At 39.6% G+C, this 16,771-nt stretch overlaps 1 protein-coding gene across 1 annotated transcript in view; it reads left to right on the top strand.

Annotated features, from left to right (window-relative positions):
- ICA1L (islet cell autoantigen 1 like) overlaps nucleotides 1–16,771 on the top strand; it is a 427,480-nt gene that overhangs the window by 364,697 nt on the left and 46,012 nt on the right. The window contains exons 2-3 of the mRNA XM_067548883.1: nucleotides 4,441–4,479; nucleotides 9,696–9,861. Coding sequence (XP_067404984.1) covers nucleotides 4,463–4,479; nucleotides 9,696–9,861 — 183 coding nt within the window. The 5' untranslated portion in view covers nucleotides 4,441–4,462. The remainder of the gene's footprint in view (nucleotides 1–4,440; nucleotides 4,480–9,695; nucleotides 9,862–16,771) is intronic.

Raw genomic sequence — 16,771 nt, forward strand, 5'->3', positions numbered from 1 at the left:
CTGACAATGTTTATATTCAAAAGAAACAAATTTATCATTTAGGAAAGAATTTGAGAAAGAGAAATGGTAGCATTAATAATGTAACCAAGGAAGCAATACTTCAAGGGAAAACATCTTCTAAAATAAGGATTCTGCCTCCCAACTAAATACAAGGAAGGAGGACTCCAAGATGATCTAGTAAGGATTATCATTGCACAGGATTATACTGGGAAGTAGTGGATTAGAGTCCCTTTATATAGAGCAGGTTGAATTGTATTTGGCATCTGACAAGCATTGGTATTGAACAAATTTCACTGTTTTTCATTAAATCATTTATTTACTGTATTCAACCTGTGCTATAGCTGGCTGAATATTTGGCAAATATCAAATATCTATTGGTGAAATACAAATACATTTGAATACTTTTTCCATGCTGTTTGACCATGTATTTTATTGAATATGTTAGGACTAACTATAGTAGTTCTATTAGTTTCCCTTAGAATTTACCAGAATAAGAGGAGATACAGAAATAAAAAAAGGGTTCCATGCATCTGGAAAACAGATAGCAAAAGAATTCCAAAGATGCTTCATTAAGTCTTCAATCCAAACCAAATAACAGAAAGCTAATATATGGTTAACACAGATTAGAAACAAGCAAGACACTCAAGTAAATGGTTAGGAATGGGGCTGCTACAGTTTTCATTCCATGGGAGAAAAAAAGGGAATGGATTATACTTAATTCTCTCTTTTCTTCTTAGACTAACTTTTAATGTGTGTAAAACAAGATACTAGGTTGGGTTTTTTTGAGTATTTAAAACACCTCTGATAACCAGCTGTTCTATAAATTTTATAAACAATTAAAAAAAAAGCTAAAGGCAAAAGACTTATTGTAACATTATGTGGACTTTAATCATACCAGGGGATAGTCAGTCTGATTGTCACATTACTTATAATTCAGCCACATGGCATACATTAAAGTTAATATCTACAGAAGTCAAGAATTATGACAGGCTGGTCAGAACCAGTGGTAGGTTGACCAAGAAACTATGCACATCTATATTAGAATTTGAGCACCTCTGAGGTACTGTTTATTTAAAAGACCAATCAATAGCAACAAACACTCTTCCCATTTAAAGCATCAGAGTTGATCAAAGTAGCATAGGAATTAGACACATATCTTCCATTAATTTTGATGGGAAAGGTGTTAAAAACCCTAGGCTGTTTGAAAATATCAACCTAGATACAAAGACAGGATTTCACTCAGCCATAGTGCAAATAAAAATGTAAGGATATGTTTGCTTCTGCCAAGTATACAGTATAAAATATAGTTTGTTTTAGCCATCATGAAGTAGAAAAAACAACAACACACCAGCCCCCTCATTCTCCTTTTTTTTTTTTAATTCTCTGGGAGCAAGTTCTTTGCTCTCTTATATTGCCCACCCATTTGTTAATCAGTTGCCTCTTGCCTCAGAATCATTATCATTCCTTTATGAAGCACCTGCTAATCCACCTATTCCTGTTAGTAGTGTGCATAGGCTGTTTGGAGAGGAATTTTAACCTGTTCATTGCCAAAGCCTCTGTGGGATCTCTTATGCCTCAGAATACTACATACGTAGAAGAGAACCAAGTACCATTGATGAACTTTTTGATATATTTCCAGAGTCTTGTTCTCACTGGACCCTGTCAGTCTTCCCTATGTCCAGCCTCCACACATCAGTCAAATAGGGTGCGATCTTAAGATGGACTAAGCATTGCAATGCTGAGCGTCAGTGCGCCTTACATTTAGATTCCTAGAAAATCACAGGAACAACACTGCAATCCACAGAGCTGAGTTATGTGCCGAGGCTCCCGATACAATGAATGGGGAGAGAGAGGTGCTTTAGAATGCAATCCACAGAACTAGTATGTTAGGTGTGTTAGGCAAGGAGCTGCCAGTGGAGATGCTGGCCAGAGGGGTTTGTGCTAAGCCCTGCTCCTGTCTCAGAAATAGGCACTTACGTTTGGGCTGCAGGGAGGCACGTAGCTTTGCTAGTACTCCATGAACTGACAGAAGATAGATGCTTGGCCACTTAAAGTGAGTGTGGGACTTGAAATAAAACAGCCCAGGGAGAGGGAAGAGGACCTCCCTGGTAATCTTTAGCTTAGTAGATAAGATAGTCACCCAGGATTTGGGAGACTAGTTCAAGTCTCCCTCCTTCTCAGAGGGAGGGATTTGCACAGGGAGCGGCCACCTCTCAGGTGAGTGACCTAATCCCTAGGCAATGAAATATTATGATGTGGGTCTCCCTCAATTTCTCCTGTTGAACTTGTTTAACTTTAATTAAACACTGGAATATTTAAATATTACTTAGGCAAGATAAAGTTAAAATGGCTCTGTAGCCTAGTGGTTAGGTCCTTTCTCCCCTTCCCCCAGCTGTTCTGCGTGAATTTGCCTGAGGGGGCTGCCTACCATATCAGGTTCCCTGTTTGTGACTTAGGCAGCCTAATACCCATATTTTCTGGTTTGTTAATTGCTCTGGGGCTTTAATGGGAGACAGGTCCCTGGTCACCTATCATCAGGCAGTAGTATGCACACTCAGGCAGGAGATAGGCACTCAGAGTGAGGCTGTAGCGCACATGGCCAGAGTAAAAATTTAGGCACAGAGCGAGTTTAGGTGCCTACAAGGTTAGGCAACAGCTGAGCGGGAGTTTTGTAGATCGCAGTGGCACTTAAAAACAGGACTTAGGAGCCTGTATACTTTCAGGGGGTCCCATCCCTGGTCCATTATCTTGTAATTGGATCAGTGCAAGTGGATCCTGCACCCATGCAGAGCCTCCTTGAGTATATCAACAGTGCACACTAAACCCAAGTCTGTGAGATCCAGGCTTGTGGACTTGATGTTTCCTAGCCTTGAGCATCCACACTGCATTGTAAACCTGGGTTTACAATTGCTGGACCCAGATCTCACAGCCATGTTAACATGTCCATACTGCACTACGCAGACCACCTGACTCAGGTCCACAGCTTGACTTGCATCCATCCTGCAAAATGGCAGGGCTTGGACCTGAGTCACAGTGGGACTTGGATTCTGACACACACCCATAGCAGTGTCCTAGGACACAAGTCAGGTTGATTTGTACATTTGAAGCTCTGAGGATGGGTGGATATAGGCTAGGCCCACCAAAAACTGAAAACCCTTAAGGGGAAGGAATAACTGGACCCAGGCATTAACCGAGTACAGGAGACAACAAATGAAAAAACAGGAGCAGGAGCTCACAGGTGAAGAATAAGAATCCAGAAAGGGACACTCAGGAGAGAATCCCCAACAGTGCCAGCTGCTCCTCAAAGGCATCTAGGGAGACATGGACACCACCCAGAGGAACTCTGCCCGGAGACAAGATCGGAAATGAGACCAGAAATAGGCACCATGTCAGACTGATTTGTGTGAGATGGAAGGGGGTCTTTGGCTCAAATCTGAGTCAGAGTCTCAGCTTAGTGTGCAGTGCAGATGTACCCGTTGACCTCATTGGGATTCTGATGAGGAAAGGGGTCCATTTGGATCAGGTTGCAGGAACAGAGCTTAAGTTTTTGCAGTAGATGTTTGGTCAAAGTAACAAACTCTCATTTTAGTAGGAAATAAGAGAGCTCGTTCCACATTTCTTTTTTAAAAGTGTGATTCACAGGAGTCACCCCAAAATTCAGAAGATAAGGAGTGGGAAACGGATATTAATGCCCGAGCTTTTTTGGGGATTGAAAAAGTAGGTTTTGTTTACATTACAGCTAAGTAGGAAACTAGTTTCCCAACTGAAGAGAATTTGAGATTTCAAAAAATTTCCCATCCAAAATTGGGACAAAAAGTCAAAATCGCAAATATTTGTGAAGCAATAATCCAAAAAAAAAAATTTGGATTGGGTCAATTGAAATGTATCATTTTGTCCTTCCCCCATCCCCCATAAGTTAACTTACATTTTGAAACAGAAAGTTGTTTCAAACAAAAACAAACAAAAAAATAGAAGAAATTTTTCTTTTAGAAAATGTTGAAAAGGGACTTGAAATTCTTTCGACCTGGGAAATTCATTGAAACTAACCCTTTCCTGTTAACAGTTTTGGTTTTGATGAATTGGTATTTACCAATGAAAAAACACTTTGTAGAAAAATTCCCAGCCAACACTAGTTTAATTACGTACTCCCACGACCCTGAAGCTTGATTTTCTATAAGTTCTCAGACACTTTAGATAAGTGTGAGATTTTTTGTGTCTTCAGAAACATTATTCTAGGTCAAGTTCCCTTCTTCTCTCCTGTAACCTTGTTAAAAGTTTTCCCCTGACCACGGTATCCTGCCTAACATATAAGAAATTTGTTTTTATTGCTCTTTTAAGATTCTGTTTTCGGTTGCTGTTCTCTCTCTATATTAAATATGTTTTTTCTGGAATAATATGGAAGTGGAAAGAGGAAAAAAAATTGGTTTGATATTTCCATAGGTGTAACAAGAGCCACAGCAGAATGGATAACCATCCTAGGTGAGTCAGCAGTATATTATTTTATAGCAATATATAATACCCAGAAGAAAAATATTGCTGAAGAAAGCCTGTTTAAAAAATTTATCTTTATCCTTCCTGGGGAAAAAAGGCTGTAAAAACGCTGCACATGATTTATAATGTTATAAGAAACAAAATAATCTTTTAAAAAATGTTTCATTTGAGTAATTTATTTTCCTACTATCCCTCTTTACCTCCTGTCCTACACTTTGAACTTGTTTTCTTGGTGATTCCTCCTCCACAGTATGACCTGAAAACCAACCATGTGGAAAAGAGAAAAACTTCACCTTGTTTTTCAAAGTGTCAGGCAAAATTATCCTGGGATGGAATTCCACAAATTTCTCACAAATAGACTGAGATATTGGCTACACTACTCTTGTGTATCAACTATTCTTACTCTGCAGGACCAATTGAGTTCAAACACCTGCAGTTCTTCCCTTTGGGAGTCTGACCAATGGCAGACAATTGAGTTCAAACACCTGCAGTTCTTCCCTTTGGGAGTCTGACCAATGGCAGACAGCGATAAAACTGTCATCTTAAAACAAGTATTGTTTATTTTAACAGTAGGAACAAAGCATTTAGAGAAAAAGAACTTTAGCTATGACACACATGTGCAGACTGTTTTAAAGACTTATCACCTGATAGTAAACTAGGCAGGCCTAACTTGACTTCTTTCAACAGGCTCAGTAGGTCCCTGTGTCTCAGTCTGGTTCCCCTAAACAACTTGCCTTCCCTTCTCTTGAAAGAGCAGCCTTGTTTAAACCTGCCACATCTCTTTTGATCTCATGTGTTCCCAGGCTTTTTCCTGTCCGGGCTTTGTTGCTTAACTCAAGTGTTTGCTGAGAAGTGATTTTGAGTCATTCTTTCCTGTCCTGCTTGTTTTTCTCAACAGCATCCTATTAAAACTAAATCACTATACTCAGACAGTAAACATCCCAATAACCAAATCAACATGCAGTATTCATAAATTACAGAGCTGTTCCAAATCAGTCACATCTAATAACCTGCAGAATCAGACCTCACGAGCCATAGTATCCAGTAATGCTAACCTGCAATGCAAAGCACATCTGATCTGGTTTCTAAATCAAGTTTGGATGTATCAAATGGAGATGTTTTGTCTGGAATCATTTCACAAGGCTTCTAGAATTGCCGGTTTCAAATAACCGACTATTTCTTCTAATACAATATCTGACAGGATCTTAAAGTCGTGAAGCTATTTAGACTCACTCGTCTTTATTTAAGATAAATATACTGAAAAATGATATAGCAATGACAGATGGTTGTGCGTAATCGTGATCCTTTAGAGCCACCTAACATACGTGCATGTCCACAAGCTTTAATTTCTTCATTAAAAATGACAATATCTTCTTTATTATATAGACATGTTTAGCATTTGTTGTTGTTACCAGTTCCAAACAGTACAGTGAACTGTCCATATATCTAAATAGTTGTAAGATATCTGGGACTATTCTATGCAAGTTTAATAATCCTGTTATAGCTTTTTGTTTAGCCCCACTCTTGTTAGAGTTCCCTATCTATCCTGGCATGTTCTAGATGTGGTTTAAGATAATAGGGGCTCTGTCACATAAATATTTAAACAAGCCAAGAGGTGGAAATGTCTGACAGAGTGAAAATTTGGTGCTCAGTATTTCTGTTCTGTTCTTTGAAAGGACATGCCTGCCAATCTGATGCTCTCTTCACAATACAGGAGTCGAGGGATCTATAGTATAGTTTATTTTATGATTTACTATGCCATTTCATTTAAGCCTTTACAAAAATAAACTTATTAGAGTTTATATAAAATATGTAGTTGTTAGTTATTACAGCCTTGGAGTACTGTGACACTCTGTGTCTGAAAATAACACTCCAGAAACCCCATCTTCATCAATGTCATATAATTATGATATGTTCTGTACAAAGTATGCCTTGTTTGGTATTATTTTAAAAGTCTTGATCTGCTGAACATTAATATCCTATTGGATTGTATGTGCTACCATAGTATGTGAAGTTATAAAATATTGTCATAAATGCTACTAGAACATGAGGCAAGGTGGGAAACTCCCACACAGCCTTTAAGGTACAACAGTGGAGTGGCCAGACAACGTTAACGGTTGTCTCTCACCCATTCAAGAATAGATTCCACTAACTGGGGTTGCTTGATCAATGTGAAGCAGGTGCCACATGGACATGCAGACTATAACAGGATGAGTGTGACATCACTACTTGGCTCCACTCCCATTAAACTGAACACTTGAAGGGTCCCCTGGAAGACAAAGGGACTTTGAAAGGGGGGAGGGAGTACCAGAGAGGTGTTTAAGAAACTGCTTGTACCAGCTAACAAGAGTGAGACATTGTTAAGCTTGTTAGTGTGTAGAATTTAGGCCTTGCCTACACTAGAAAAATAAACTGACCTAACATAGCCAAAGAGACCAGCTACTTAACTCTCCAAGGGGCTTTTGACAAGAATGACAGCCCCACAGCTGATGTGAGGGATTCAGTGTCTACATTGACACTGCATCGCCCTAACTAAGCCTACATAAGCCCTAGACCTCTTGTTGAGTTGGTTTTATTATGTTGGCATAGCAGGAGGGTTACATTGGTGGAAGGAGCATTTAAGCCTGTCGACAAAAACTTACTTTTGTTGACAAAACTCTCTAGTGTAGACCAGCTTAGACTACAATCTTATGTTTATTTCATTTGGTAACTTCTTTTAATCTCTTTACATTTGCCGCTTATAATCACTTAAAAACAATTTTTCTATAGTTAATAAATATGTTTAATGTTTTATCTTAATCAATGTGTCTTTGAGTGAAGTGTTTAGACAAATTGCTCAGTAACAAAAGCTGTTGCATGTTACCTTGAGGAAAGGGTGGACTGGATAATAATCTCTGCTGGTCAGGTTTTTTGACCAGGGTAGACTGTGTGGTCCTGATCTGAGGAGCCAGCTGGATTTTTTTGTTGGTTAGTGAGTGGCTGGAAAGCATTAATTGAACTAAGATGGGTGTGGTCCCTGCCTGTGGAGGGCTGTGTAAGTGCAAAACCTGCCAGGTGTTTGTGGCCTGTCACAGCATTACAGTTTGAGAGGGAGCCCAAGCTGGTCAGACAGAGGGCTCAGTGGTATCCCAGCTATCAGGCAGTACCCCAGGGGTTCTGCATACTGTCACAAATACATAATTGTGATGGCCTCTAGAGTAGGGGGCCTTTCCATTACACTATCTCCATTGTACCTCCGTACAACTACTTCTATGCTGCTGTGGAGAATGCATAATCATAGTAAGGAATAATGAACACCCCCTTTTGCAGAATAGAAATTAACTAGTCAGATTTCTTTCCCCTATCCCTGACGAAACAGTTTTGTTTGGACTGTTTGAATGTTTTGTTGTTTGAATAGGATGATCACAATTGTTCCAGTTGCCTAGCTGGGATTAATTTTGGTCTAAGGATATGTCTCCACTGTAGAGTTAATCAGGTTATCTATCCTCGAGTTAACCTTTCTCAAGTTAGCCTACACTGAGTGAGTGGCTGCACTGTGAAATAACACATGAGCTGCAGAGTGCTCATGTTAGCAGCTGACAGGTTGTACTCACAGGAGCTGTAGCCTGTACCCCGACAGGTCAGCTAACTCCAGTTAACAAGCACCCCACATTCAAATTAAGGGTTTTTGTACGTGTATGGGACTTGAGTTAGGGGCACCACTCCAGGTATAATTCTAACTTCTCTAATTCTATGGTGAAGACAAGCCTTAATTGTCCTGTGAATTAGAAAGAGAGGTGCAGCTGTATGCAGTTACAAAATTGTAAAGTTAGATTAAATTTGTTTAAAATGAGACAGATGCTTAATCAGGATGAATTGGAACCAACCAGGTTGTCCCAATTAAGAGATATATATTAAAGAATGCTGAGAAATCATAAACTATGAAAAGTTTCGTTCTTTTTGTGTGTATATTGTATCAGTTTGGCAATTAGATTATTTTTATACAAAATTAAAACACGTAAACATTGAAAACCTGTAAAATGTCTTCCAATGGACCCTCCAGTGAATGTCAACCAATACTTGTCAGGTCTTCACATGGGATCTGAACTGGTGTGACTTTGGAGAATCTGAAAGATAAAAATTTTGAGGCAAGTGATGTTCCTTTGACTTTGTTATTTGGGTCATTCAGCATATATTTCATGAACAGATGTGTTTTTTGTTGAGTCTATTGTATATCACTTTTAAACTGTTAAAAGCATGCTAACATTCAATATATCTAACAGCTATATAGACAAAATACTGATATAATTTTTATAGAATGAAAATCAATAATCTGAGCTGTTGAGCCAATAAGGTCCCTTATTCAGATTTTCCAGTGCCTATATTCTACACATTTTAAAGTAGCTAGTAATTCTGAGCTTTGTTTAGTCAGTGGCCATAAGCAGAAGCACCACGTCTGTGAAGTAGCTATGTGTGAGATACAAAATTGGAAGTTTACAGGTATCTGAAACATTGTTGAGCTGGTTGAAATTTTTTTTAATTAAACTTGTTCCCATTGGAAAAGATGGGTTTGTCAAAATTGAACTTCTCTCTGGGAAAGTTGATTTCTGCAATTTTTTTCCTTTCTGTCATAAATCAAAACCTTTTATTTTGAGAAAAGCGATATGTTAACTCAAAAAGGAAAGTAGTTTTGAACCATCTATTTAGTAAAGAGTATTATTTCAAATTAATATTTTGACAATCCTTTTAAAATAATTAAAATAATTATTTCTTAAAAATAAAATTCTGAAAATAATATTTGACAAAATAACATTGTTAAAATGTCAATTTGAAAATGTTGAAGTTTTTCAGACCTTTTTGTTCTGTGAAAATTTGAGTACCCATCCCAGTTTGGAACTAAAACATACTGAAATATCAACATTATTTTTTTCAGTTTAGCTCTAATTGTACTAAGCACTTTCAAGCTGAGCTGTAGTAAAATCCTCCTAGTGATTAAAAATATGCAAGTACCAATTCAGACATCATTGTGATGGACTATAGGGCTTTCATAGCAACTGGATATAATGCACAAATAGATTTCAAAGAGACTTCAGAAAGTACTGTGTCAGCATTGATTGACTAAACTGTTTTGCATTGGTAATAGCTTATTAATTTTGTATTTTGTTGTATATATAGCAAATTGTTGAAACAATACTTTGATCTGTTTACTTCTCTCTTTCTCATAGTCACTCCATGGATACATATGGGCAAAATAGATCAGAAGACCAGTCCGTAGTCAGCAGAATGCAGAAGAAATACTGGAAGACAAAGCAAGTCCTAATCAAAGTTACAGGAAAGAAAGAAGATGAGCATGTGGTTGCATCTGATGCAGAGCTGGATGCCAAACTAGAGGTAAACATAAGGATTACGTGACCATATCTATACTACAAACTTTGGTTGATGCAAGTTACATTGGTGTATAGCCACCAAAGTTTGTGTATTGGTCATGTGCATGCATACTTGGCTGCTTGCTGCAAAACTGCGCATAGTCACTAGATGTGACAGTGTTGATGAAAAGTGCAATGCATCCTGGGTAGGTATCTCAGCATGCCACATGCTGCTGTTTGGCATGATGTTTTTTGGGAACTTTTTGCAATGTGTTCTGGGATAGAAATGACTTGACCAGAAATCTTCAGGAGCTAGGGGTCAGGTTCCCAAAATGCAATTTACTCCATCACATAATTTTTGCGCCTTCTAAAAAAAAATAATCAGCACTTTTTGGTTTCCACAATCTCTGACAGAAGCATGGAATCCACAGAGCTCTGCACTATTCTGATCAATATTGCAAATGCAGGATGTGTGATTCCCTGTATTTGTAGACCCCCAGGAAATACCACAAGAACACAGGGGATATGACAATTTCTTCTTGGATGTTTTGCTGAGGGACATCGCAGAAAACAATTCAAGGTGGTTGGTGGCATTTATGGAGCAACTGCAGACAGTAGAGTGCTGCTTCTGGGCCCACAAATTCAGCACTGACTAGTGGGAGTGCATCATAATGCAGGCTTGGGACAAAGAGCAATGGCTGCAGATTTTTTGGATGTGGACGGCCATATTCCTGGATCTATGTCTGCACTCACCTCAATCCTCTTGTGCAGGGACACCAGAATTGCATTGATAGTGGAGAAGTAAGTGACAATCACACTTTGGGAATCTGCAACACAGGATTGCTGCCAGTCAGTGGGAAATCATTTTGGAATTGGAAAATCTACAATGGGAGCTGTGGTCATGCAAGTGTGTAGGACTATTAATCATCTCCTGCTATGCAGGACTGTGCCTATCTGCAATGTTCAGGACATAGTGGATGGATTTGTAGCAGTGAAGTTCCTGAATTGCACTGGGGCAATAGATGGCATGCACATTGCTATTTTGGCACCATCCCACCTTGCCACAGAATTCATCAACAGAAAGGGCTACTTTTCTGTAGTTACCCAAGTGCTGGTGGATCACTAGGGACACTTCACTGATATTGATATGGGCTGGTCAGGGAAGGTGAATGACACTTACATCTTCAAGAACACAGAACTGTTGAGAAAGCTGCAAATAGGCAAGTTGTTTCCCAACGAGTGGATTATCTTTGGGGATATTAAAATGTCAATAATGATTCTGAGGGCCCTAGTCTACCCCTTGCACATGAAGCTATACACACGCCCCAAGCCTCAATAGCATCAAGGAAAAATTCAGCAACTGACTCAGCAAGGGTAGAATGACTGTTGAATGTGCTTAGTAGATTGAAGGGATGCTGGTGGTGCTTATTCATTAGTTTGGATCTCAGTGGGGAAAAGCTGCCATTGGGGTGGAGGTGGAGCAGCGGTCTGCTGACTTTGAACAGCCAGACACTGCGGCTATTACAAGAGCCCAAAGTATACCTATGTGGTTGAAGGAGGCTTTGACAGAGCACTTTAACAGTCAGCCATAGTAGTATTCTGTGATGGATTGTTTTCTGGGCCTGGAAATGGGACTTTGAAATTGGAGAGGCAGCAAACATTTCTGTCATTGCACAAATGCAGTCCATTGTGGTGACACATACATTAGCTGTGATTCTCAGAGGTCACTGTATGTGAACCTGTGGTTTTCCTAGCTGTCTCCCGGTGTGGAATGGTAGGGCTAAGGATGTGGCCCGTGATGCAACATGGAATGTCGGGGGGCATAGAGAGCTGCTACCATGGAAGTCTCCAAGGACTGCAAAGAGTGGGGTGTTGAGGATTTTTGGACATGTAGGTCAATCAGGATCTGCAGTGTTTGGGTTTGCTACCTGACCTATGATGTCCTAATGGATCTCCCTCTCCTTTTCCTGCTGGGATTCATGGGCCTTTCTCCTGTCCCCTCTTTCCTCCTGCATGCTGTCTGCCATGTCTGGTGTTTGTGGTCCAGAACAGCACTGGCTTGCACAATCTCCTTATCAGGGTCAACATATTGCGGGTGTGGAAGAGGCATCCCTCAAAGCTGAAATGGCAGCAGCTGCTGATAAAAACATCCCTTATTCTCTTATTAAAACTTTTAATAAGACATTCTTATTGACACTTTGGCTGTGGAGCACCTCTGCACAGCACCATTCCCCAACCTCAGCCATAATGGCTATGGCCCACTGGGGTGAGTAGCCGCGGAAGGAATTTCAGTTGTATGAAATTTCAGTTCCTATTCCATGGGTATGAGTATAAGGCAATGGTACTGTATATTGGCACTATTTTTCATAGGTGGTGGTGATTTTATCTCATTCCTGAGAACAACAAAGGTACACAAAGCACAGCTGCTACTGGTGTCCTGAAACCATTTAGGCCCATATACCTCTAGCCTGTTTACTGCAACAGTGCTAGCCAAACATCACAGAGAGGGGTGAGAAAGCATCCTACTGAGAAGGAAGAAATAAGGCATCCATCCTTATCAACTTTTGGGAGATTATTGCAGAGTATTTCCATGAAAGTTTCATCAAAATCTCTCTGGATGATACAAGGGACATCTCCCTATGTATATACTGCTCCACATGGCATTCCATCTTTTCCACCTGCCACCTAACTCAACAATGGAATGAAAAGCAGATGCCAAATTACCTGTGTTTATTGTACTGCTGTCTCTTCTCTTATGAGTAAAACGATGAAAAGTCAAGACCTGTATCTTGTTAACTTGGGTTTGGACTGGGCAGTATTTTAAAATATAAACATTGTAAGGAAAAATGAATGCACACATTTATCCAAGGTCTCTTCCCCTTCATTGGGCTTGTCTGTGCTCAGCTGCCAGGACTGGATAGACTGTGGTGGAGTCTCAAATAGGTCCCCATTCATGGCACAGCTGGACCCCTTCTACTGCATCTCTCCTCTGTCCTTGTCGTTCTCTTCCTTGCTGTTCACGGCAGGGCTTTCTGTTCAGGTTTCTCTGAGGTATCCTGTAGGGTACTAGTGGGGTCTCCACCAAGTATGGTATATAGGCCTTTGTAAAAGCACCAAATCTGTGGCTCAGCACCAGGTTGATTGTTGCACTCCCCAGCCTTGTGGTATACCTGGCGCAGTTCCCTTTGTTTCCATTTGGCACTGCTACTGTTCCCTGTTGTTCCCCTTTGCCTGCATCTCCCATGCATTCTGTTTTGCAGCTGTCCATGTTTCTACTGCTGGTCCATAGCTATGCTTGCATAGCCTCTTCTCTCAATAGGCCCAGGAGATCCAATATTTCCGGTCTACTCCATGGAGCCGGCATGGTTAGTTGGACAGTTGTGCACAACAAGGGAGGGCTGCTAGGTTTACTCATCAAGGTGGACAATCAGGAAAAAGCATTTAAAAATATGTGAGGAGCTTTAAAGGGTGGGGAATGTCTTCTGGTTTCTGTGATGCCTGGGCAGTGACGTTTGCAATTGTGACCAGAGCAGTCTTTGTTGCAGAGAATAGGGCATTGTGGGACAACTTCTGAAGAACTGTTAGGGTTGACAGAGGTCATGCAGTGTCTAAACTTGCACAACATCGACCTAAGTAAGTCAGCCATAGCTCCATGCCATTTGGGGAGGTGATTTTACTGTGTTGTGGTAATGGAGCACTTACTTTAGCCAGAGAGAAATCTGAGCATAGACACATGCACAAGTAGGTTGACAGCAGGCAATATAAGTTGATCTAACTTTAGTGTAGACCAGACCTGTGCCTGTTGAGGCAATAGAATTGGTGTCAGGTAAAGCAGTGGAAAAAGTACAAGCAGAAGTATGAGTATAGCACAATGCAGAAATCTAGTGAATAAAGTACATTTTCTTAGCATTTGCTACCAGTGACATAACAGCCTATTGACAAGTACTATTTGCTTGGAGTGGAGTGGATATCTGACTGATATCTAATGTAAGAGTGGTATTCATTTCTTACCAGTTATTTTTTTCAAAAGCAAAAGGAGTCATTACAATAAAATATGTTATAGTTAACTGTAATATCATTAGTATGTCTGCACATAAATCACTGCATATTTTTAACAAACTATAGTGGGCTAGTTCAGCTGTTTGCAGTTTTCTGCATTAACTTAAGGGCAACTTGTAGGTTCTGCCAGCTAGATTGATGACTCTCTATCATTAAGGATTTATTTTTGGAAGAATTTTGGAATATGTCCTTCTGTTCAGTTTTGAATAGATGCAGCATTAAAGGCTACTGGGTGATAACAACTCCTCCATTTGTCTGGTTTGATAACTGAAGGCACACTGCCCATGAACTAATGTATATGGATGTCTGAAGTCATCTCTTGGCAATGTGTGATCTGAACAAATGTCTGAGGCTTGGGGTGCAGGGATAGGGGGTGCACTGTGTAATGTAGCTTTATGTGTAATAAGATACATTTTTGATTCACAATAGACTTTCTCCTATATTCTTAATATGTGCTACACATACAGTGGGTTGGCCTCCAATTTAAAAGGCACATCTTTCTGCCTCATTCCCAAACCCTGGGCTATTCCTGAATTGTTCATAATCTTCAGTCTGGATCTTCTTTAGTTGGTTTCTGGAGTGTCTGAAAACTTCTCTCTCTCACCAACAAAACTTTGTCCAATGAAAGATATTACCTCACCCACCTTGTCTCTGTAATATCCTACGGACAACATGGCTACAATAACATTGCATACTCTCTTTCTTCCACTCTTTTTACCTCTTTAAATATCACATTGTTGCGCCATTTTGACCCGAGCAGTGAGTCAAAATTTGGGGCCCTGGGGATGTTCCAGTTGGAAGTAAAAACTGATGGAGTCTGAAATTTTCTTTGATGAAATCTTGTTTATTTACAAGGAATGTATGAAGTCCTGCTTCTCCTAATGCAGGAGGATCCAAGAACAAAAGGAGCAGTTTCTTAGCTTACAGCCCCAAGCCTCTTTAGCCAACAGTCCTAAAAGCTCTCTCTCTCTAGCTTTTTCCAGGATCACATTGTGTGTACCACCTGCTGCTTGGCCTTTTTCCATTTTGTCTCTGCCTCTCTCTGTTCTTGTCTGTTTAGTTTCTATGTATTCTGCCTTCCTCCACACCTCTTCAATTTAGCAAAATCCCTCCACCCACTCAGTCCAAAATTCCTGAGCGGGTTCACAACACTCTTTTGTCTCAGGTGGGGCACTTGTGATTAACTTATTCTGACAGTTATGTTAACTGAAGGATGCCTTCACACCCAGTTTAAAAGAGGTTTGTGATCCAGGCAGTCTCCAGTACCTCTCAGCATAACAATATTTTCAAGTATCACTTGTACATTTCAGCAGGTACCACAATCTTATTTTATTCTTTTTGGACAGACATCAATGTGTTTAGTGATTTGAGAATACGCTGGCTGCCTACTTTTATACTTCAGACTGAAACAGAGTGTGGTCTGTCTTTGTTCCACACAAAACATTTTCCCTCTTCCTTATATCAAGAAATCAGTGGTCCTCTTGATGTAGCTACAAGATTTATAAGCAAATTAAATAATTGCCCTCTTGCTGATTAGGAACAAAGTAAAACAAGTAACCTACCTCCAGCACTGGACAGTTTTCTTTATTAATTAGTATTATTTTTAACAAGGTTACAATAGAGTAAAAGGATGAGAAAATCAGAAGGAAACCTTGATCTAATCTCCACTGAGCCAGGTTCTGATTGCATTTAGACCATTGTAAATCCAGAGTAATTCCATTAAAAACAATGGTGCCATTCAGTCAGCTGTAGCAAAATCATGGCAGTAATTGAAATATAGATCTGGCCCACTGACTGTACGACTTGAGGTAATTAATTTGACCTTCTACAGTCTTAATCAATCTAGTTTAAAATTGGTAAGACTTAGAACCCCATTGAAAAATCAGGTGTTGAGTGTTAAAAAAAATCTCTCTTGGAGGAAAATAATTTCAAAATGATTTCTCTATAGTAATTATAGAATTATGGTTTATACTCATCTAATCCAGTCTATCCATACAAGAGAATCAAAGCAATAGATGTCTTGATAGGAAAAATAGTCTGAGATGTAGATGCCAGCCAGAGAATCTGGGATGAATTCACAGATCATGATGAGCAATGTAAAAGAATACAAAGTCTCCATTTCTGTTTTAAGCAATCTTTAATTCGCTAGGAATTATATGTCCAAATCCTGTTTTTTGTGTGTGCTAAATGGAGGCAATGATTTTTGCAAGATAAGCTTCTTACAACCCAGGCATTTCCCTACTATCCACTCCTCTGAATCTTTGGAGCACCTCCAGACCTCTGCTTAGATGTAAGATTCATATCACAAATGTTACTGTTGTAAGCTATTTGACTGTAATATGAACTATTTCAATAAAGTGAGTTTCACATTATATTCCTTAACTTTTTCTCCACATCATTTGAATAACATTTCCTTTACTACCTAGGCTCTCTCATGAAGGATAATCTGTGGTTAAAACAGATCTCCTTCATACATAACCTAAGAAAAATACTTCTATTTTTATCACTGTTTATTCTTTCAAGCATGCAGCATGATAATGTAACAAACTGGAAAAAACAACAATTTTCAGACATTTGTGAAGTAGCATTTAAGACATCTTGGCACTTGAAGCTACTCAATTTATTTAGCTAGTTTAAGCATCACCCTCTACATTTCCTTATTCTCTGATCTCTTTTTACAAGCTTTTGATATTGCTCTTTTAGGTCTATTGTAGAGAGTTTGGGGGGTGGGGGAGGGGCGGGAATTGAAACTATCACTGATGGCTGGAAGTGGTATTGCAGCAGCTCTACCTCAATTTACCCAGTATTTTCTCTGACTCATTCTGGTTGTCCGGCCAAGCCACATAACAAAGTCCAAGCTTTTTGGGGCCTCAGAG

Source organism: Emydura macquarii, unplaced genomic scaffold, assembly GCF_026122565.2.
Source record: "Emydura macquarii macquarii isolate MOO-44397 ecotype Brisbane River unplaced genomic scaffold, CSIRO-AGI_Emac_v2 contig_1253, whole genome shotgun sequence".
Classification (NCBI taxonomy): Eukaryota; Metazoa; Chordata; order Testudines; family Chelidae; genus Emydura; species Emydura macquarii.